This window comes from Argiope bruennichi, chromosome 1 (genome assembly GCF_947563725.1).
Source record: "Argiope bruennichi chromosome 1, qqArgBrue1.1, whole genome shotgun sequence".
Classification (NCBI taxonomy): Eukaryota; Metazoa; Arthropoda; class Arachnida; order Araneae; family Araneidae; genus Argiope; species Argiope bruennichi.
This window is the reverse complement of record NC_079151.1, coordinates 50330242-50354972: the sequence shown is the minus strand read 5'-3', so window position 1 is coordinate 50354972 and position 24731 is coordinate 50330242. Positions and strand designations below refer to the sequence as shown.

General features: G+C 26.8%; 1 protein-coding gene across 1 annotated transcript in view; it reads right to left on the bottom strand.

Moving 5' to 3' along the window:
- LOC129971221 (2-oxoadipate dehydrogenase complex component E1-like) overlaps nt 1–24731 on the bottom strand; it is a 55983-nt gene that overhangs the window by 7819 nt on the left and 23433 nt on the right. The window contains exons 11-21 of the mRNA XM_056084810.1: nt 24455–24530; nt 23594–23785; nt 21859–21960; nt 21195–21326; nt 18318–18438; nt 17450–17589; nt 10878–11034; nt 10519–10619; nt 9258–9359; nt 7409–7654; nt 6497–6560 (exon numbers count right to left, since the gene is read on the bottom strand). Of these exons, the coding sequence (XP_055940785.1) occupies nt 6497–6560; nt 7409–7654; nt 9258–9359; nt 10519–10619; nt 10878–11034; nt 17450–17589; nt 18318–18438; nt 21195–21326; nt 21859–21960; nt 23594–23785; nt 24455–24530 (1433 nt within the window). The remainder of the gene's footprint in view (nt 1–6496; nt 6561–7408; nt 7655–9257; nt 9360–10518; nt 10620–10877; nt 11035–17449; nt 17590–18317; nt 18439–21194; nt 21327–21858; nt 21961–23593; nt 23786–24454; nt 24531–24731) is intronic.

Here is a 24731-nt window from a genome sequence, read left to right as displayed (position 1 = left end):
TTAAGAACATAAACAGAACCGATTGAAATAATCCGCCGAAAAATTTTAACCCTAGCCTCATTACTGTTGGGAGAAAAAAAAAACTGAAGCCTTTCTCGTTTGGCGTTGGGGATAATGGAAGATTTTTTTGGCGGAAAAGTTGGCGGTGGGGAAAATGGAAGATTTTTTTGGCGGGAAAGTTAGTTTTTAATTAATAATTAAAATTCTAATTAAAAATTCGAAAAAAGAAACCCCAGGTGCACATTCCCAACCTCCAAGGTATACATGTACCAAATTTGGTAGCTATATGTCAAACGGTCTGGCCTGTAGAGCGCCAACACACACACACACACACACACACACACACATTGAGCTTTATTATAAGTATAGATTACTTCTGAAGCTTAAATACCAGAAATGTAATTAATTAGAAGACTAATAAAAATAAAACTTTTTAAATGCATTTCTCCTTTATATATTATTTTACTTTTGTACTGATTTATTTTGCACTCATTTTAATGCAAAAAAAACTTTTTATAGCATTTCAACTATTCTATAATACAATGGCTGCTCTGAATTTCGACCATGCCAATTCCAACTCTTGCAGCTCAGATAAATTTTTTTAAAAAAAATCTGAACAATAAAATCAGTCAAAAGACAAGTTCTCATATAAACTGTATTACATGAAAATTGCTGAAATATTTATAAGAAACATATCGTTTTTATGATCATATGAATTATGACATGAATTTAATGATGCCCAAAATGTTTATGATTGAGGATATTTTGCCTGTATATTATGACAACAATATAGATAATTGAATAATTTGGACATCATTTGAAGATGCAATAAATAATAGTAAATAACTTCGTCATTCATACAAGATGATTGATACATAGGTGATGATCATTTTAAGTTCTTTAAATTTAAAATGGTGTCTTTTATAGCCAAAGAAGTAACATTTTTACTTTCAGGTTTCACTTTTTGAAGTCATGGAATATTCCTAATTTTAATTGCAATAATTTTAGTTAATTTTACAGATAATTTTAAGAAATTTTTTCCTATGTTTTTATTATGGTATAGTGAGTCTTTTTTTCTAATTGGAATTTTCGGATGACCTCTTTCATTTTTTTTTAAATCTTTGTTATTTCCTTATTTTACAGCTAAAAGTACTATAACCTGTCACCATAAATTTAGCTTAGTCATTTTATTAAAGGTAAACGCTACTTCTATGGCTATACAAGACACCATTTTATATTTAAAGGATTTAAAATGACTACCGATCATCCTGTATACATCAATAGAATTTTCTAACTCTGAGAGTTTGAAGATCAACAAAAATGAAAAAAGCAATAAAAAATTAAAAAATAAGACTTAGAAATTATAAAGGAAAGTTCATAAATTTAATTGGAAATATTTCTATCAATCTTACAGATAACTTCATGGAACTTTTTCCTTTGTTTTTATTATGATAAAGCATAAATTTTTCTAAGTTGACTTTTTTTTAACTTCCCAAGTCTTATTTTTTTGTAACTTCCTCATTTTGGCGTTAGAAGTGCTATAGCATGTCACAATAAATTCAGCATAGTCACTTAACTATAGGTATATATTACTTCTCTGGCTATACAAAACACTGCTTATAATTTAAAGAGCTTAAAAGGACTTTACTGATCACATTATATATATATAGTATTTACACACACTAAGAAAGAACTTTGAAGGAAATTTAAAAAGAATCTTTTATCAAATAGTGAGTGATGAGTGTAATACAACAAAAAATACGAAATGTATTATATTGTTATAAATTTTGGTATAAAATTTCAAGAAAAAAGTATTATGGAGCCTTGTAGACTTTTATATCAATAAAACTTCATTGATGATCATATAATTTTATAAATAAATCATATTTATTTCAAAATGTCATTCATATAAAAAGTATTCTTTATATTTGATTTTATAATATTACAAAAATTCATTAATATTGTCTGACATTCTAAATACATATTCTTAAATATTATTAAAAGCTAGTACTATATCATTATATTATACAGTTAAAGTGAGTAATGAATGTTACATTATAAAGATACATATACTACCTCACTACTACATCAATTTTTAATTATCATTTTATTAGTTATAGCTTTAAGTTAAGTTATAGTTATACTTAGTTATAGCTTTAAGTTAAGTAACATAAATAGCTATTTTATTTTAAAATGGGTAAAAAAGTTTAAATAAAATTCCTAATTAAAAAAGTTTTAATAGCTTATATATGTTGGATTTTTTTCTCTTAAGGTGAATGATTTTAAAAATAAAATATTTATTTAAGGTTTCGATTTGCCATATAATTTAAATCATACGTTAACACATGATATTGATGATTTTTATAACTTAAAACTAAATTAATATAACAGATGGCCATCTGGTCATCAAGAGCTCCTAATGAATAAATAAAACAGTAATTTATTTAAAGATGTCAAAATAATTCCACTATGAAGTAATACATGGGAATGATAATTGTTAAACTTTTTTTTCAACAAAATCGTTTGAACCATTATTGAATGACAGAATTCCCAACATATTATTTTGCTTTGAAGGGCAAACATTAAAAGGGCAAATATTTAAATATAAATTACACTCAGGATGAAAATTATACTTGGAGTACATAATTTTTTTCAGTAAATAAGATTAATTCTTAATATTAGAAGATAGTTTTATTTCTAAAGTTCCTACTTCTTTAGGATCTTTTGAGCAATCTTTTTGATATTTGTTATTTATGTGCACTTTTTTTTAGGTTAAAACGATTTTTTTTTAAATTTTTTTTTCCAGATCTTCAACATCTTTTCTTTGGATGCTAAAGGACTTGCACAAAATTACCAATTTGCCATATGAAATTGAGAGAACACATTTATTAACCCTCTCGATTCCAGCGGGGCGGTTTGAGAATTTACCCTATAACATCTACGTGGGGCGGTTTGGGGCGGCTGCTAGCCGTTTTAGGGGAGATGGGTATTAAAAGTGGCTATTCTACTGAACACTCCAGGAGGTCCTCGTTATCTTCGACAATCGCGGCTTTTTCACAGTAGTTTCCCCTCTGCCTTAGGGCGGTAGGGGTTGAGGAGAAATTCACTAAATAGGTTATTTTCGTTTATTTTGTATTTTAAAAGGGTTTTAGTCTCTATTTTCACGTGTTGTTAGCTCAAAATTGGAAAGATTTTATGGCCATTTATAAAAGAAATTTTCCACTGAAGTTCTCTTGTAACGATGAATGATATATAAGGATACCGACACGTTGTTTATTTTTCGGACAAGCATCAGAAGACCTTTCCAGTAGTAAGACTATTGTAATGATATAAAGAAAAACCATTGCATTGTCAATGCGGCCTATTCACATCGCAGTTTTCTCACAAAATGGGTATCGATACTTGTTACTATGGAAGGAAGTCGTTTTACACTGCATCTTATTCTTTCATCAAAGGACTGTCGGAAATTCTGAGGCCGTGTACAAACTACCGCTTTTAAAATAGAATTAAGGACAAAAAAAAAAAAAAAAAAAAAAAAAAAAAATTGGAGTATTCTTTATCGCCCTCTTCAAAGAGTGAGATAATTTATATAAATACTGAGTTCCTTTTTAGAATGCCATTCAGAAAATTTATCTTCAGTTGTGAATTTCTACTCTTTATTTTATATACTGTGAATCGGGTGTTTGGATTATCAGAGTAATTTTTTTATTGAAACGCTTATTATTTCTTCATTATGAGTAAAAGAAATCGTGAACACACTGAAGAAGAAATTAAAGCAATTTTACTTGATTCTGATGAAAGTGACAGTAATCTATCAGCGAAGATGATGGTTGGCCAAAAAATGATACTTTAGCTGATCTCTCGTTTATTCTAAGCAAATAAGCAGGAGATGAAACTAACGAGGGTCAGGTGAACGAGAGAGATAGAGATGAGGAGTCAAAAAATGTTATATAATATACATATTACCAAAAATTTGCAAATGATTCCCTCGTGTGTAAATTTGTGGAAATTTAATATGAAACTTTTGTTCAAAAATTTATCTTGTCTTAACAATATTATAGAAAACTTCACATAACATTTTAAAATCAGAAATTCAGTATGAAAAATTCAATATGACAGTTCATACTAAAAAAGTAATATTTATGATTAATGTAATTTTAAATGTGTTAAATCTTCATATTTAGTTTATGAAGAATGTAATGTTTTAGTAAAATGTTCAGGCTGAAAACTGAAGGAATGTATTTTTGAAATATATTTCGATGAGTAATTTTCCCCCCGAATTTTATTTCATAAATTTTTGTGTTTCAGTATTAAATGAAGTTTTAAAAATATGTTATCTCATCTATAGAATCAATTCGATAGATGAGATATATAACGTTTGACGTAATATATTCCCTTGGTTAGAAAAAAAATTTTAATAGTTATATTTTAAAAGATTAGTAAAAATGAGTGGCAAAATACAGATATTTTTGGAATTTATCTTTACTCTGCATTCTTTTTCAATTATATAATGTAAAAGCAAGAATGCGTACGGTTTTGGAGAAAAAAAATGTGAAAACTTCTTTAAAAATTTAATTAAAGTTCTAAAATTTTTCTCTTGGTACCACTATCGAAAATGCAAAATAATATTTTATATTTAAAAATTCAATAAAGATAATCGTTTATACTAAAAAAAATATATGCTAAAGACAATAAAAAACAAACAAACAAATCTCCGCTGAGTGTTGAAAGAATATATTATTTTCAAAACATCTTTCAAAAAGAGTAATAACATTTTTTTTTATCCAACGATTGTTTTTATTTCGGTATTAAATGAAGATTTAAAACATTATCTTGTTTATAACTGAAAAGCATTGACATCTATACTATGTAAAAAAAAATGTAGTAATTGCATTGATATATGTATAATGTATGTTTTACATTACTATGTAAAAATTTTTTACATGGTAAAATATGACATATTATTTAATTTTGGAAACAAAAAAACGTAAAAGCCTATTGAGAATTAAATGGAACATAAAGATGTTTTTGAAATTGCTAGTAAAGCCAGTTTTTATTTAAATGGTTTGGAAGCCTAACATGAAACTTACGGAAAAAAAACAACTATTTTTTAAATTATAGAATAAATTTCAAATTTTTTATAAAAAGAAAAATGCCCCGCAAAGATGATGAACGAAACACTTCACACTAAAAAATATAAATACATCAGAATAAAACTCGTAAGTGGATGGAAAATGAATCTCGTTGTCGAAAACCGCAAGGCAATTATTCAAGGTAGAGCGTCGACAGTTTTATTACTTCAGAGTGCGGGGGGTAACTGTCCCTCAGCTAGGACGAGTCCATGTCTTTCAGAGACACGCTGAGAAAGTCTGGATGTTAAAGGGAGTGCCACTTGAAAAGTGCTTGGATGTTAAAGAGTTAAAATGAATAAATAAAACAGTAATTTATTTAAAGATGTCAAAATAATTCCACTATGAAGTAATACATGGGAATGATAATTGTTAAACTTTTTTTTCAACAAAATCGTTTGAACCATTATTGAATGACAGAATTCCCAACATATTATTTTGCTTTGAAGGGCAAACATTAAAAGGGCAAATATTTAAATATAAATTACACTCAGGATGAAAATTATACTTGGAGTACATAATTTTTTTCAGTAAATAAGATTAATTCTTAATATTAGAAGATAGTTTTATTTCTAAAGTTCCTACTTCTTTAGGATCTTTTGAGCAATCTTTTTGATATTTGTTATTTATGTGCACTTTTTTTTAGGTTAAAACGATTTTTTTTAAAATTTTTTTTCCAGATCTTCAACATCTTTTCTTTGGATGCTAAAGGACTTGCACAAAATTACCAATTTGCCATATGAAATTGAGAGAACACATTTATTAAACCGTCTTTTAAAATATGACGATTGAGGACACATTATAAGGGTTTCTTTGTGTTGATTTTTTTAGTGAATATTATATACTGACTGGGATATGGATTATAAAAGATGCAACTGTCAAAAGATTGTAACTAACTTTTAGTATTGCAACTTTTACTGAAATAGCTCAAATAACTCTATATTACTCCAAGTTTCTAGTGTGTCTTGAACTATAAATGCACTTTGAGTTTTATTTCAATGTATTATCATTTAAAACTTTTCTAAGGCTTAAGAACAAATGCAATGTTTTAAAAATGTGATAAATTGTTATTAAATATATTTTTTAACATTTCAGGGCAGCACTGCTTATAAAATAAGCAACCGTAACAATAGCAAAATAAAAATAATTAATAAAAAAAAACATGCACATAATACAGCAAGCATTTAAACAAAAACTTCACTGTACAAACAAACAAAAAGGTACAGTTGTAAAGCATTTAACTTAATTTTGAATCTACAGTTGTAGTGCATTTGCTAACTTGATTCTATGTTCAAGAACAACTTTTAAAAAACATTTAAAAAGAATAAAAAGCATAAGAATTATTTATGCATTCAAAGAAAACATACTTTGAGCATTAGTATACTGCTTAACGATACTATGAAGATTTTCTGCAGGAAAAGGGCATAGTTTCTGAAAATAAAATAGTAAATTTTATTAAGAACTAAATTATGTAATACAAAGTAACACAAATAAGTGCTATAAAAGGAATAAATCTCCCTATGAGCTAGTTATTAATTTTTTTTTATAATTCTCCTAAGTAATTATTCATATAGCACAAATTAAATATATGGCAATAAAAGAAATTGCTTTATATTATATACATATATGTATAACCAATTAATTTTAATATATTTTTATTTATTAAATTTTTAAAAATAGAAGGCTTTATACTTACAAAATAGCAAAAAATTTCAAATAAATAATGTCTACAATAATTAATATAATTTAATGATTCTGTTACTTTTAAATAGTTATAATTTAAACAAATGTTTTTTCATCCTAATTTTATTATTTGAGTTCAGTATACATTTTAGAAGCATTATTTAGAGGAAATTTTTTTCTTTATTAAAAATTTTATTTCTTCCCGTTAAATAATAGTAATTATTTTATTGCCAGATTATATATTTTGTCTTGTTCAGATTATTTGAGTTTATTACATCGTAACAAACAAAGTTTAAAAGAAAGTCTAATTTTATAAAAAGTATATTTTGCATTCAATACATTCATGTTGAAGAAAAAAGTATGTTATGGCATTTATACTGAATATTAAAGTTTTATTTATTTATTTTTTTTGCTAGTCAATTTATACCATTTGATTAAATACTGTTTATGAAAAATTTAAGTTTAAAAAAAATAGCACTTCTTTTCTTTTTTTTTTCTACCAATTTAAATTCTCAAAGAAATGTAGATTTGAAAAGAAAATATATAAAATGTCTGAATGTACACTTCACAAAAGCAGTATGAAATATATACACTACCTCTAATCGAATAATTGCACAATCCTTCAAATTTCGATTTTCCCTCTCTTTTTGAAGCAAATAGAAGTGCTTTCCAGAGCAAAAAATAACTCTTTTAACATTTTTAGCACTCACACTGTTATCTTCTATAACAGATTTGAAACTAGATCCTGGTCCCATTTCTTGCATAGAAGAAATTGCTGAGGGATGGCGCAAGAGCACTTTTGGCCCCACAATTATCAGCGGTTTCAAAATTTTTGATATAACCTTGTAAGAAAAACGTGATACATAATTAAAACCATAATTATTTATGAAATCATAAGATACTTACAATAAGTTGTCAAGAAATAGAAAAAAAAATATTCACAATTTTAAATTTCACTTATGAAAAATAGATCAACATTATAAACATTTTACTTAACTCATTAATTATAAAATAATAGATACAATAATACAATAAAATATATAGTTGGATTTGCAAAGTTAGTTTCCCCCAAAGTTAGAAAAGGGATTCTCCAAATTGAAGGCATAACATATGACTAACTGGTAAGTGTTTATTCTTGTAAAATGATTTTGGTATGAGAAAATATGCATTGCACAAAGATTCAAAGAATGATATTTTTCTTATCATATTTTGTTTCTTCCTATGACTTAAATCAATTATCAAATTTTTTCCACAAAAATATACAGAATTTAATGGGAAAGTTTTTGTTCCACATACATAAAAATGTTATAACACACAAAAAAATTTTCCATAAAAATTCATGATTCCTGGAATAGTTTGATATACGACAGGTTATTCGTATTTTGGTTTAATAATCTCAGTTTCTTTAGAAAGAACTATTAGTGTTAACCATAGATATAGTTCACTAAAAACTGAAGTCAAAGGCTGCAAATCATTTTAGTTAAAAAAACACTTAAATAAAGGCCATGTGCTTTTAAAATTTAACATTGAAAAATCACAATATTTTTTTTAAACTTTACAATGATTAAAATATATGATCAGAAACATATTCATATATTTAATTATTTTTTTAAAGAACTCATTATTTATTGAAAAAGTTTCATACAAAGTATTGGGAAATTAACTAAATGTTTCACCAATTTAAAACTATGATTAAGTTACAAGAATGTGTAAAATCTATTTTTAAGGAAAAGAAATACAAACTATGAAAACATGTTTTATTCATGAATGAAAGTTCAAATTTTTAAATAAAAAAAAGCGCTTTCAATTTTTATGTTTTTTATGATTATATTTTTGATTTGTAATCATTTTCTTATTTTTTCCATCATCTTAAATACTATGTATGAATGTAGAAAAATACACAGTTTTAATTGTTCAAGTAAATATAAAAACAAACTATTCTTTTTAAAAAATTTAGTTTACATCCATATAAATAAATATTGATCTTTTAAAATGATCCTAAAAATTTTAATCTATATTTCTGAAACACTATATATAGAAAAACTATTATTGAGATTTATATATTGAGAAACTATTGCTATGAACATAGAAGGATAAAAATCAAAAATTAGCATTTAGTTTAAACATGCTGAAATCGAAGCTGCAGACAGTAGGAAGAGCAATTTTAAAAAGAGTCTAAATGATTCAAAATTCAGTTATTGTACATCATAAAGAGTACACCTCAGACTTTGATAAGGCTTTCTATCAATATATATTATAATTGACTCATAAACAGTCACTCAATGAGAAACATACTTTTTTGGAATAAAAGTTTGTTTAGTCATAAATATCTTCTACGAGCTAAATAGGACTTTGTATTAAAAAAGTATCAGCAGAATTCATATATAATATGTGTAATGAATTACAACAAGCATATATATATATATATATAAATTTATTAGTTACTTGATTTCTGAGAAGATGAAAATACTGAGCAGGTGTTGTAGGATTAGCAATGTGCCAATTTACATCATCACTGTCTATTTTCTTTTCATTGCTGTCGCTCATCTAAGAACAAAAATCCAACCAAGGAATTATTACTATGATAATTAACTTCATTATTCTTATACCATAATATTTACAACATAAAAAGAAATTCATATGAAAAAGTACAGTAGACTCCCGATTATCCGTGGGCGGGTTATCCAAGGAGCGGATTATCACACAAAGTTTTTTTTACTTTTTTTTTTACTGTTTTCTTCAAAAAGGTGCAGTTTTACAGTTATGCGTTTGTAATTACATAATACATTACAGTATTAAAACAGTACATATGTATTAATTTTTCTGTGTATCCTTGACGCCTCGCGTAAGTACAAAGCACTTTTCTGTTTTCATCAACAAAATGCATTTTAGGTTAGTTTTGAGTGATATACTAAAATATTAAGCGTTAGTTAAACATTTCCTGCTGTTTATTTTACGTTTTATTGTATATAAAACGATTTTTCAAAGTTGGAATGACTTTTTTCTCTTTTGCTATACCTGTTTTTGGCTTTTTTCGGATTATCCGCGATTTTTGTTATCCGTGGCGGCTGCGCCACCCAATTCCGCGAATAATCGGGAGTGTACTGTAAATGTCAATTATTTTTTACAGATTTAATTATTCGAACAAAATAATTCATAAAATATGCAAAATTTCACAATTTCTGTACTTGCAAAACCACATTTCATTCTACATTTAAAGCTGACTACATTTATATATTCAATGATAAATGGATTTTGGGAGAGACAAAAAATTTCTGGTCTGTTATTTGGTGTTGAATAGCACCAATCAATTTCACAAAACGTGTGTTAACAACTAGAAAATTTTCAAAGAAGATTTTGGAAGATTTGCAATTTTAATGCAATAATATAACAGCAACGACTTGATTAAAAAAATTAAATTAAATGATTATGCCAAAATTTATTGCATTTTCATAGGATGGAAGAAGTGCAAGAGGTGACAACTTTTGAATATATTTGTATCAGACCCATAACAATTTGAAACTACAACCGGTTTGAAAGTTCAGAAAAACAAGATGTTAATGTACCAAGTCAAATTAAATTTATATATATCGACACATTGTTATTTCTCAATTACATAATAAAATTTATAAGAAGCAGACCATATTGAAAAATCATGTTCACTAACAAATGAAAATTATAGTTAAAGGAAATAATTTATACTAACTTGGAGGAATCTCTCCATCCTACATGATGAATGTTCAGGGCCTGCCCCATCATAACCATGAGGTAACAGTATAACTATATTACTAGGTAGAAGCCATTTTGCTGTGAATACAGGGAAGAAATTAAATGCAATTTTAATATAAATATAGAAAGTAATTAAAACAGTCATAGAATTAATAGTGGAATTAGATATATCAATAATATATAAATATTTTCAAGAATTATTCATTAAAACATAGCAAATAATATTTTTACACCTGTCCACATTGATAATAATACAAATAACAGTAGTCTGTATATTATAAAAGGAATAAAAAAAGACTTTATTGATTAAAAAATATATCTTAAAGTATATCTTACTTTCTCCAGATGAAATAAATGTATCAAAAACAACTTGAGCAGAATTAAAAAAATCTCCAAACTGTGCTTCCCATATTGTCAAATTATCGGTATTTTCTACATTAAAACCATATTCGAAACCTAGGACCCCTTCTTCAGATAAAATACTATTTGCAACCTGAAATTTAAATTTATATTTCAGAAAGAGAAGATATAAATATATTAAAGCAGTTGAGAAATATTTCAAAAATTAAATAATCATACACTTATATTAGATTTCTTTTCTTTTGTTACACTAACATTTACAAATTATTTTCAACTAAATAATTAATTTTCTTATAAGGAATTTAAAAAAACAAAAACAAATTACATGACTTTATATTTTATTTATTAACAATGAAGTATTTATATTACAATTATTTTAACGTAAGACAGTGGCATTTAATTATATTCATTACAAGAAATATCTAAAAGACATGTACTTATCATATATACAAAACACAATGAATATTACTTAAATACATATAGTACCATTGTATTAGTGAAAAAATATTGATAAGTAAATGCGACGAAAAAGTATTGAATTCAACCTTTAATATGTAACACTTGCAAGTTATGCAGAATAGCTATGAGAATATTTACTTCAAATTGTTATGTTATTTTCCGTATTAATTTTTTTTAATATCAAGAAACAAACAAAAATGGAAGGGAAAGATTCCAAGCTACAGAAAATTAATATCATCAACAACAATAATAAATGATAGCTATTGTGAATACTACTTGAATTTTTGAGTATATAAGCAGGTCATTGGTATTTCTAAACAGATTCATATGGCATTTTCCTTGAAATATCAGTTTGCTTTATTGCATAGAATTAAAAGCTTTACTTACCCATTTCCAATTATGAAATATTTCTATTTGTTTAAAAGGGTATAATGCACAATTAAAATGCAATAAGACATTGAAAAATTTCCAAATGTGTGAATTTATTTGATGATGTTGGATAGATAGATATGTATGTCACATTTCTTTGGCACAAAGCCAAATGTATGACATGCTGTGTCAAATATAAGGTTCATTGGGCTATAAAAGAAATTACTTCAAAAGTGAAATCATGCAAAGCAAAAAGAACTAACTCTATAGCATTAAAAGAGTATGTTTCAATTAAAAGGAAACATGATAAAAAGTAAATTTCAAATGCAGTGAAAGAAAACAATAGTCTCGAGAAAGTTAAAAAGTTAAGAGTAAGATTTTTCAACCATTTAAAAACAGAAGATAAGAAAAATATTAAATGATAAGAATTAAAACTAAGACATTTAGTTAAAATACGGATAACAGAATTAACCACATCACAATTATTCAAGAATGGGAATTTTCCAAAAAGCAGATACCTGTGTCTGTGGACAACTCAACTTCACATCCAAGATATGGTATTTTAAAGCAAGTCACACAAGTATGGGTGGTTTAACTGAGTGTAGTTTATCATCATTTTGCATATTCCAAATTTTCTGCCATTTCGTATAAACACGTTGTTTAATAAACTTGATGTAAGAACAGCAAACAGTAGAAAGGTACTGATATTCACTCTGCAGCATTGTCAGTCCAACTCATTTTTGTGAATACAAGCATGATTCGGAATGTAGGATAATATATCAAAACCTTTTGATTCCAATGACAGCAACTGTTCAATGATATTTGACAAAATTGGATTAGATCTATCAAAATGTTTAAATTGTAAAACGCTCAAACTATCTATATGCACGCAAAATTTGCAATGAGAATTTGAGGAAATATTTCGAATGGGCTAAAAGATTGCAGACATTTCAACTGTGTACATTCAACAAAGTAATGGAAAAGTAACGGCTGAAAGTAAAGTTATCAATAACAACTCCAAAATCAACATAATTGGAAAACCAACAAGATTAATGAAGTGCAGAAAAGTGTACAGAAATTGTTTTCCAAGGTGGATATAGGAAAAGATTGATAGAAAAAGTTGTTGTTGCTTATGGCACTTGACACAGATAGGCCCACTGACAAAACCGAGCGATTTTAAGCCGAGTCTTAGCATCTGTTGTTTCAATAGAACCATCTAGGGAAATAGTACACCTTAGCAACTCATACATCACAGTCCTTTTCAGGAGGGGGGGGGCTTCATTCATACAGTTCATTCACTAATCCATAGATCGTAATTTAGACATGAATCAAAGAACTATCACCTCTGATCCAAGACCGCTAGTGGTATTTTTCCGACTTGGAGGATTTTGTGATTACAACAGATTTATACATGCACCAGTCACCATATATACAGAAAGTCTTGGGCCAGCAGGGTCCGAACTCACAACCCAAAGGTTGCAAATCCAACGCTGTACCAACCAGGTTATCCCGACCTTTGAAAAAGTTGTTAAATTATCTAGCCATGAGCCCCACAATAAAGATTTTATGCGTTCAGAAAAGGGTGTAATTGGAAAAGAGTGAGCAACAAAGGAGAGCTAAAAACCGATTTAAAAACTTATCTTGAGAGGATGATTAAATGAAGTCATGATTTTAAAATAGTAAAGATAATTTCTGACTCTTAAATGTAGTGGAAATTGATGACACACATTATATACAGGTTAGGACAGGGGATGTGCGAAATGCACTTGAACAAATTTGAAAAGCAGAGTGATGAATAGTGTCAATCTTCTTCAACACGGAATCACAAGAGGAGTTATAAATCATATAACTTAATCTATTCGTGATAAAATCACAGCTTGGTATACCCGCTGTAAAGAGGTCCGATCAGCACCCCAGAAGTGTTCGAGAGGACGTTTAAAATGTTTATTAATTTCTCGCATTTTTTCCTCAAGTTCAATATATATGAAAATAGAAAGTAAATTTACAGTCACAAATTATTCCAAAAAATCTTATCTCAGAATTAAAAGGTATAACCTGGTTGTGAATATAAATCTCAGGACTAGGATGAATACCCCGTTTCCTGCAAAAATGTACATAAAAACTCTTACTCGGTGAGATAACAGAGCTATTCTGGCCACACTAGAAGATAAGCTTGTTAACAACAATTTGAAATTTTTTTAAAAAAAATTTAAACTCAAATAAGATACTTTCATTAAATTCATTAGATCCTTGAAATTTTTAAATCGACATATAAAGTAGCCTTGATTGAGGGTTGAAGTTCACAGAAAATGCTAGAAATGTGAATAATAAAAAGGGTAATGCTCAAGACGCTTTCATATGGGACAACTTTGAGTTGAGGAAAAGGATTAGAAAAAGTTGATCCAATTCAAACTCTAAAAATATGACAATTAAAAAAAAAAATTCTGTATAAAAATTGGTAACCGCCCACTAATTTTAAATGCAGAGAGAACTGTGAGTGTACCTCAACGTCAAGTGTAATCATAAGTCTTCTCAATGTCTATAAAAATAGATACTAAATTATTTCTCCACATGGAAACATTGCAAATTTCGGTTTCCAAATGTACAATATTATCGATGTCAGGCCAATCTTTATGAATGCCACTTTGATTTAATAAGCCGAATTCACGCATTTCATTTCAAATTAATAAAGAAGGTGGATATTAACTATTCATATTTAATGTTTTGCAAAAGCAATTTGTTAATGCTATCAGTCGGTAATTCATTGGTTTCATTGGATCCTTTCTATGTTTCTTTATTACTACAGTTTCTTGCCATTGAGAGGGAAATTTTCCTTTTTCCAAATTCAATTAAATAATCGAAGGATTTGGTAAAGAGAAAAGTTGCTTAGGCAATGCATCATGGAGTAAGAAATTCCATCGGCTCCTGGGTTAGTGTTATGCGATTTAAATAAAGCTCATTTAAGCCCAGACGTAATTATAAGGGAGAAATCTGCGAGATTTGAAGTCAATGGGATTTTTTTCCAGCATTATTTTTAATCCCTAAAAATGTGGGATTATAGAAATCCAAGTCAGAAACTTTAGCACACGTTTCACATTTTATATTAGTGATGTTTTACGTTGGAGAATGCAGGGTTGTTTTTCAAAATAGGTATAGTAAATTTTTGGTAAAGAGTAGTAATTGCCTTGACCTTTTTTTACCAGAAAAGTCTGCCAGAAATTGCTGATGTAATCTTATCGGCACATCCTATCCAATGCTCTCTCTCGCTTCATCCGCGTTCTCAGTGTGCAAATGCCCTTGCCTGTTTAAAAGAAAAAAGATTTTTCATTGTTGGATATCATCGAAAGGTATTCCATCTTCTTCATTGGTATTTCTGATCTGCAAGGCATTCATTCACCGTTCCACCAAGATTTGCAAGTTTCATAAAGAGAACTTTTTGGGATAGTAATGTACACTGATTGTCACTTCGGTAACTAGAGCAACACCATTAGAAATATCGGTAATTAAGAATATTAGTTATCACCTCAGTAACTACAGCTAATAGGGTAAATAAATAACAATTCACTTTCTGATATCTCTAAGTTGATGTACACTGTGGTATCTTAAAATCATTCATAAGGGAAATTAAAAGGGGGAAGTGATCACTATTGTGTAGATCACTCCCAACCTCAAAGTTCAAGAACGGAAATAGAGAAGGCAAACAAATAACCAAGTCTAGGAAATGGAATATACAAGCTGATTTGTGAAAGTAGGTTTTTGCATAGTTATTCAGCAGAACATATCAGTAATCAATCGCTCTATTCGTTGTCTGACAATTTAAATCCACATTTCCCTACAAAGGAATGTAGCCATTGAAGTCACCAAGTAATAAAAAAGATGCGGGAAGTTGATCAACAAGATCATTGGATTCATGATTTGAGATGCTATCATGAGGAGGAAAGTATAATTAACAGACAGTAAAGAGAGTCTGTATGTGAATTTGCATCACAATCGCCTGAAGGTTAGTATGTAGAACCAAAGAAGTACTGGGATAATCATTTCAAGTCAAAATACAAGCGCCACCTGATATGGAGACGTTGTATCTATATCCTTTCCCACACAATCATAATCTCTTATTTTAGAGTCAATTGTCCATTGCAAAATGGTTTCTAGCAAAGCAATACAAGCAGGACAACATTTGTTAATCAGGAAGTTAATATCAATAATCTCTGAATGAAAACCATGACAATTCCAAGATATATTTTGGCATTTAAGGATCAAGACCAAGTAAAAGTTTAGATGAGGTAGATGGGCAGTGATCCATCTCAATATCTGCAATTTCAGACGAAGTTATATTGATAATGTGCCATCCGAAGAATCTGCAATCTCTACTGTATCAGGAACTATCGGAATTTTAAAAGGAACCAGAGATTTAGAAAAAAATGAATTTTATATTTCCTTACTTTTTTGACAGACAAGATACCAATGATGTAGAGTCAGCTGTTTGAGGAAATATATAGCTGAATTTTTATGACATTGGTAGAAGATTGATTAACAACTGAGTCAGATTTCGGAATAGGGAAAGTTTTGTCTTTTTAATGATTGTCATATTTTCCCCCTTAATTTCAATAAATTCTTATAAACATATACATTATTTTAACGATTTGTAATATTACTTTTAATTGTTGTAAGGAAACTCAAACTATTTTCATAAATTTGTAGTGAAGTATATCACTGATATTTGAATCCCCATTTTACTCAGGCTATACAAGATGAAATTTTATATTTAATAATAATTATTCTCACATGAGACAACAATATATATTGTTTATGTGTTTTAATTTATATTTTTGCATTAATTTATTATGTTTTATTTCGTCAATGTTACTTCAAACCTAAACTTCATTCTAAAATTTATATATTTAATTCATAATAAAAACTTCCATTGTTTATATTTATTGGTCATTATGATCTTTTCCCAAAGGAGCTGAATGTCCATTTCACGTCTATGGAATTTTAATTTTTCTTTCAATTTAAATTTAGTACATACACATGTTTTACTATAAACTAAGTATCCTGTGTTAAGAATTAGTATAAAAATTAAACCAATAATATCTTATTTATTGCTTTACTATTTGAGAAAAAGATATATAGATAACATAAATATAGAATAGAATAGATATTTTATTAAATATATTTCATCCGAAATAAGGGCTTAGAAAAAGAAATTTATTTTTGGATAAATTTCATTTTTCATTAATTTCATTTTTTTAATCTTATCAAACAACAAAGTAGGCATTTTTACTAGTTATGCACTCTAATTAACAATTTAACAGAAAAGCCATCTTATGTTAAATTGTTAATTAGCTGCCATTGACATTCAGCAAACAAGCCGAATGTCAAGGGCAGCTAATATTAACACAAAGGAATAAAATTAGCCTATACACAATTGTGGATAATACTAGATAGAACATAATTGTCTATTATAGTACCAAGATTTATATTTTAATTAATATTACATTCAATAGGATATATTCAAATAATAGAAAATAAAAAAGTCATTTTTAGACATAATTATTTGACCTAGTCTTATACTTAGGCATATTTCTTTTTCTTTTCACTTATTTTACATCAGCAACATTATTTAAATATAAAATTTGTAAATGCAACAAATGCATAACTTTAGGTTGCATTATAAATAAATTTAAAAAAATTATTATTAGTTATAAAATTCTGTTTACTTCAAGATATGAATTCTGAGCTTCTGTCATATGATTTAAAGGCACATGGATTTCTCCAGAATTTTGATCGACCAACATGACATGTCTATGGCTAAAAGTTCCTCTTCCAACATCTTGGCCACTGATTCTAACATTATGTCCTACCAAAGAATAAGTTGAAATACTAAAAACCTTAATTTTATGGAAGTATGATTTGATGAATAATCAATGTATATTTAATATATCAATAAGATATTCCAGAATATAGGTGATCAAAAGAATGTTTATTAAATGCAAAACACAAGATAATTTTAAAATTTACATATAAAAATTGAATGCAATTTTTTAAGAATTTAATTAATATTAACACAATACTGTTGCATTTTATACAAACATTTTTTAGTTAGTATGTTTATACATATACATTGTATATTTAGTTTCATATTTTTTTTATATATATTTATTAGCTTGGAAGTTTTTGGATCATGATTTAAAATGAAATTTAAAAAAATAATGTGGTATTTAGATATGCATTTTGGCAATCAAAATGCCACAAATAAATAAAAAATACTTCTAATTTTAATATGACAAAAAAATTTCCAGAAAGAAGTTTCTAAAATTATTGACAGAAAATTTAAAGATTAATGTAAATTTTTAACAAAGTTGCAAGGATTTCAAAATTTTATAATGCTTAAAAAGTATATATAGCATAAAAACTGTAATTACTATTTTTTTTTTTATTATTATTATTTAAAGTTGTCTGGGGGGACTTAAAAGGCAGATAGGAAGAAGGATAAAGCTTGTTCATAAAATATAAAAATATGTATTAAATAAATCATTCTACAAGTGGAATAATTTTTTTAAAATATAAAAAAAAGTTTGTAAATACCTTGAAACAGCAATGATCCCAATGCCAATGCTTCGGCAGTAGCCCAATCAATTTGATTTCCTTTCATTAATTTTTTTAGACGTTCTTGTACAAAATTTTTTTCAAGTGTTGGATGAATATTCTAAAAAATGATTGTTCAAATAAAACACATTATTAAAATGAACATACTGACAGAAAATTTTACAAAACAAGCTAGAATCCTTTCAATAGCATAATGAACTCAAAAATTGTTTATATTAATAATTAGTGTCAATATGATGTGATTCGTTATCATAAAAATTGGACCAATTTAATTTATAAACTTCTGAGGTCAATAATAACATTCAGAGATGATTTTAGAATTTTTTTTTTTTTTGAAAGATTCAACAAAAATTATGGCTTGCTTTCTTTGGAAGTTACTATTTTATCAGCATAAATTGTTCAAAAAATTTAACAAATCGAATAGAACAAATTTATAAGAGAGGAATATATATATATATATATATATATATATATATATATATATATATATATATATATATATTAGAATCTTTGATTCATTTATTAGATGTGTAGTACATTAACATAAATGCAAAACCAATTTATGTGAAAAAAAATTATCTAATAGTAAAATACATATTATGCATTTCAGATAATCTGAGAATACATTCATTCAATTTGGCTCTGGATTTGTTTAAAAAATGGTTTGTGCTTTCTAATTCTCTGAAGTAAAAATTAATGAAAAATATTCATAGTTCTAAAAAAAAAAAAAAAAAAAAAAAAAAAAAAAGCTTCACATTTTAGTGATGAATTTTCACACTAGTAATGCAGAGTTTCTTTTAACTTGCAGGAAGATTAGTTTAACTTTTAGATAGATTAATATCTATAGTGAAGTTATACAGGGTTTATTTTTTTGGGATGGGCCTCACAATTTTAAACAATAATTAAATAATATCTTTCATTTACATATTTAGCCATCATCCTCATCATTTATCTGTACATCAAGCTGGTGTCAGAAGCTACCGAGTACACCCCCAACTCAATCATTAAAAACAATTTTTTTTTTCTTCAATGGTTAAATGGCACTGTGTGTTTGCTGGTCCTTCTCTTTCTGCCTGAAGTGCAGGTCAGCACAATTCTTATGTTATCATTTGATGGCATTCTATGTTCAATCTACATCCAGTATGGTTTTTAATTTTGGCCTAAATGGGTCTGGTAAAATTTCATTATGCTATTTAATATTTTAAATTTTATTTGGCCAGTATATTTTAAGAATCTTTCTGATGCAAGTAGTTTAGAAGACATTTAATTTGTATTCTTATGATTTAGTGAGTATCTAAGTTTCACTGTCATAAAGGAGAATTACTAATACTGTTGCATTAAGGACAAGTAATTTGAGTTTACTGCTTATATTTCAGGTTTTCAATAATTTCTATGTTTATGGCTAATGATTCTGTGATCAACATTGGTAATAGATTAGATCCATCTATCCCTTCTTTTTTTTTTTTTTCAAAATTAGTATGAAAATATAAAATGATAAATAATTTTTTTAATCATTTATATATTTCTAATCCATCATGGATACAAAATATTTTTCTGAAAAAATTAAGTAAAATCATACAAAAGCATAATTACCCTACAATGTGCTAGAAATATTTAAGAATTTTTCTTTATAATGCAGGGTTAAATCCAATTATTATTATTTTTCTTAGTGAAGAAATAATTTTCTCTCCATTTTTACTGAGAAAAAAAGAAGATACTAGTAATTTTTTTTAATGATGGTCACTTGCTCCTTTGAACAGAAAATCTCAACAGATACATACACAAGGGAGTCAAATCTTTTGGATAGGTATCAAATATAGCTTATTACCACAGGAGAACATTTGACACCAAAATATAAATAGCAATAGATTATAAACACTATCAATTATTCAGAAATAAAGTTTTTGAGAGAAGGGAGGGAAGTTAGAATATATATATTTTTTTCTTTCCTCTAGTGGAATACACATACCACAAAAGTAAAAGTTGCTTCCTGATAGTTTTTTTTTTAACAGACAGATTTTAATTGCATTTAATAATACCAATTACAAGATTTTGTTTGGAAAGAGAGGAACAAAGAGAAAGAAACCTTGTCACCAAACTCAATGAAATTTTTTTTTACTGCCTCTATATCAGTTATTTTTCTTTTATCAAATGCTTACATGTTTTCAATAATATAGCTTTGTTTTTTAAATTTTTATAATAAAAGAAACACAGCTTATATCTATACAATTAATTAGAGAGCTTTATATAATGAATGATAGTGATTAAAATTGTTGTAAAATAAGTTAGTCTGAAAGAAAAAAATCTTCAATCTACAAATTACTCAATTTCTATTTAAAAAATGAATATTTTTGTAAATATGATTGAAAAAAAATAGGGTGACTAGGAAATGTTTTCTATTTTGATAATATTTTAGCATGTTTTCATTTTTGTTTAACATTTAAAATTTGGAAAAATATTTTCAAGAAAATTTTCTACATATAATAAACTTAATTTCTAATCCACTATTTTTTAAAAACATGTTAATGTTTTAAAAATAAAATAATATTTTATTTTTCACAAAACTGGATATATCTTGAAATTTAAAAAAACATGTGCTTTCCCCCCCAATTTTTTCTAAAAAGTTTAAGTAAATGTCAGATTTTTTTTTTTTTTTTTTGAAAAACCAAGACAATTTTGCTTTTGTACTTAAAATAGTATAAATCAATTATCACTCTGATTAATATATTTAATTTACAATTCTCTTAATAGATTGTGAAATCGCACATTTTACTGAAGCTAATCATAACTCAAGAAATTTGTATACATATTTTTCAACTTAAATGCGCTTGTCAAACAACAGAATAGGATACTTACAAAATTATCAGGAAGTTGTACAGATTTAGCACCAATATATTTCAAAAGATCAATAGAAATTCCAGTGTCCCAAATAGAAATGGCATCTTTTAATGTGAGATCTTTTTTCCAGTTTATCTGCATGCCAGTCAACTATATATGAAACACAACAATAAATTAAATCACAAGATCACACAATGCATATTTTAAGTAAATTTTATGTGAAATAAAAAATATTTTTTTACTTAATTTTTGATTAATCAAAAAGAATCCGTTCTCCATCTGTTGATTAATCAACAGATGGAGAAAGAAAAGTTCAGAATAAAAATAACCTTCAATTGCAGGAATATTGTACAACTTAGCAATAAGTTAATATTTTAAAAGTATAATTAAACCTTTTTAAGACTATTGAAACTATTCATTGACTGTTAATTGAGCGTTTATTTAACTATTTTGAGTCAGAACATATTGTCCAAATAAAATAAAAAAACATATATAATGTAGTACAACAGAAAACTTTACAACAACATAAGTGCTTTTAATTGTACCTTCTATAGAACCTCAGACCTCCACATTATAATGTTTATTATAAATTTAATTTTTATTGTTATTTTAATTTCTGAATTTAAATGTGCTAGAAAATATGAAAAGGCATCAAATATTTCATTTTAACATAGCACAATACCTTTGTTTCATGAGTTTGTGATAATTTCAAATTCTCATTGAGAATATTGTGATAATTTGAGGTCATCTCATCTATCTCTTCTTTAGTGACATGCCCTTCATCCTGAAATAAATAGTAAAACATGTAAATGAATATGCTTTTCTATATTTTCTGTCAAATATTTTTTCTAAATTGGAAATGTTGAATATGTTTAATACATAAATCTTTTCAAGTCACTTCAATAGCAGATATTCATATTAAACTTTTATAAAGATTAGGTGACTGGTTAAAGAAGCTCTGAGATATATATTTAAAGATAAATAAATTTTAAATTTGACCATTTTTTTAGTAGTTCTGATTTTTTTAAAATTTTGTTTGACCATAAATTTTCAACAAACAATGTTTTAGAAGCAAACTAATTCACAAATGCAATGCTTGATTGAAAAGAAATCAATTTATCTATTATATATACAGTAGACTCCCGATTATCCGCGGAGCGAATTATCGGCGCCTACCACAGAAAGTTTTTTTTTTTTTTTTTTTTTTTTGTACAAGTGTAAAGCAAAGAAAATAAAAATGTTAAAAAAACTGAGCGAAACGTTACATTTGCTAACATCGTGCTTATTTATGGCAAAAATATCCCAGGCCTTCTCGGAACCTTCCCCTTTAATGAGTAATATGTATTACATATGTATTAATTTGCATATATATTAACTTTTCTGTGTATCCTTGACTCCTCTCGTAAGTACAAAGCACTTTTCTGTTTTCGTTAACAAAATGCATTTTAGGTTAGTTTTGAGTGATATACTAAAATATTAAGCGTTAGTTAAACATTTCCTGCTGTTTATTTTACGTTTTATTGTACATAAAACAATTTTTCAAAGTTGGAATGACTGTTTTCCCTTCTGCTATAACCGTTTTTAGCTTTTTTCGGATTATCCGCGATTTTTGTTATCCGCGGATAATCGGGAGTGTACTGTATCAGGTAAATAGGACAACAACTCCTCATTACAAATATGTTCATCTTTTTATAGCCATTTTCTTATGAGTATGGAACAATCCTTATTTAGCAGCTAAATAAAAAAAAAAAATATTCATGCTTTATGTTAAACATGCAATTTGGCCTCACAAGGATATATTACAATTCTTATATTCATAAATTTAATTTGGAAGTTTTCAGATTCTCAAGTTCCTATATTTAAGAATAATTGCATTTCCATTATTATTATTCTTGATGAGTTAATAGTTAAAATTTGAGCAGTATCTGTTAATACATTGTTAATAAATGAAAACTTTCACAGTTATATAATTTTAAAATTCAAACACACACAAATGCATGCTTTAAGAACTACTCACTATAAAATTAATTTGATTAAAAGTATACTTATATTTTAAACATAAAATTCTCTGTATTTGCAAGCATTTCAAACAATTTTTTTTTTTTTTTTTTGATACAAAGAACAAAATACTTTTGCTGATCTTCACAACTGGCTGCCCATATTTCTCAATACAACAATGAATACCAGACAATGGTTTAGCGATTATAGAGTTTATTTCATTTTATACTGAAAAAAGAAGAGAGAAAATATTACTTTGAAGATAAATATTCAAGATAAACATTCTTTTTTTAAATTCTTGATGTACACAATTATATACTAAATGTAAGTAATATTACATGCTTCTTATAGAATTCTTTAATATGACACTCAGTTCAAAAGGAAGATATTTGGTAAACATGGAAAAAAAAATCACTTACAATAAGCTTTTCAGCATAGATATCAGGAACACTTTTACGGGAATGTATAACTTTGTACATCATAGGATTAGTAAAGGTAGGATCATCTAATTCATTGTGACCCCAACGTCTGAAGCACTGCAGATCAATCATGACATCTTTCTTAAATTTCTGACGGTAACTGAATGCCAATCTTGTTGCTTTTAAAACTTCCTAACAGAGAAAAAAATTTTAAACTTAAAAAGAAAAAGGAAAGTATATGAATGAGTAATACACTGTTTCTAAGAATCGAGGCAAATAATAATAATAATTGCACAATTTTGCTAATCGCTGAAGAATATCTCCTAGGCAATTCTATAATAATATAATAAAAAACAATTTAATACTTTTATATAGGAATTTGAAATGTGAGTCATGAATTCTTATAAACTTAATTAGTGATTTTTAAGAAAAATTATAATTATTTTCATTTTTCTTAGAATTATCTATATAAAATCATACACTAAAATATATTAAATACATATTAGTATAAAAAATATGTCAAAAATAAATTTTTAAAATATAACAAATGTATACTAATTTTTATATAGAAATAATAAAAAATGCATATACTAATAAATCAAATTCATCATCAAGGATATAATCATCGAGCTTTCAAATTTGGTTTTAAAATCTTAATCCTTATGATTGAAAAGTGGTATAAAAAGAAAATACAAATAAAATCATCTGCAAAAGTTGACACTTTTTTTTTTTTTTACATTTTTAATATGTACGTGCACATGTGTACAGAACCTTCATAAACCAATATCCTAACATAAAAAATCTGTGCTTAGTCATGTTCAAAAAGTTTAAAAAAAAAAGCTGCAGAAAAGAAAATATTACCTCAGGATGATCTCCATTTACATGAATAACAGGAGCACCAATCATTTTCATTACATCACTACAATATGGTGATGATCTAAAAAGCAGTTTGTAATTAATGATAATTAATTTTAAAAACTTTCACAGCAAAATATAAAAGTATTTTCAAATATGCCATAGGCCTGGAACAAAAACTTTATAAAAAAATAATGAATTATGCCAAAACCAAACACAAGAAGTAAAATAAGAATAATTAATTGAACAATAAATTATAGTGAATGAATTAATACCAAAATGT